This window comes from Eimeria mitis, genomic scaffold (assembly GCF_000499745.2).
Source record: "Eimeria mitis Houghton genomic scaffold, Emh_scaff1835, whole genome shotgun sequence".
NCBI classification, from domain to species: Eukaryota; Apicomplexa; class Conoidasida; order Eucoccidiorida; family Eimeriidae; genus Eimeria; species Eimeria mitis.
In genome coordinates, this window is record NW_013570157.1 from 10,012 (window position 1) to 10,249 (window position 238).

General features: G+C 62.2%; 1 protein-coding gene across 1 annotated transcript in view; it reads left to right on the forward strand.

Moving 5' to 3' along the window:
- Positions 1-200, forward strand: part of EMH_0044370 (uncharacterized protein) — a gene marked incomplete at both ends in the record, with an annotated part of 3,094 nt that extends 2,894 nt beyond the window's left edge. Inside the window, one exon of the mRNA XM_013495952.1 lies at positions 147-200. Within this exon, the coding sequence (XP_013351406.1) occupies positions 147-200 (54 nt within the window). The remainder of the gene's footprint in view (positions 1-146) is intronic.
- Positions 201-238: the final 38 nt, after the last annotated feature.

The following is a 238-nucleotide window of genomic DNA, read 5'->3' on the forward strand; positions in this document are numbered from 1 at the left end:
ACTGCTGCTGCTGCTGCTGCTGTTGCTGCTGCTGCTGCTGCTGTTGCTGCTGCTGCTGTTAGCTGTAGGTGCAGCAGCATGAGGGTGAGGATCAGCAGCAGTTTGCTTCTGCTGCCGTGTGCTGCTGCTGCAGTTGGGGCTTGCAGCTGAAGGAGCTCGTCGGGGGCAGCAGCAGCAGCAGCAGCAGCAGCAGCAGCTGATGCGTAGAGGGGAGGATCTGCTGCTGCTGCTGCGCTGC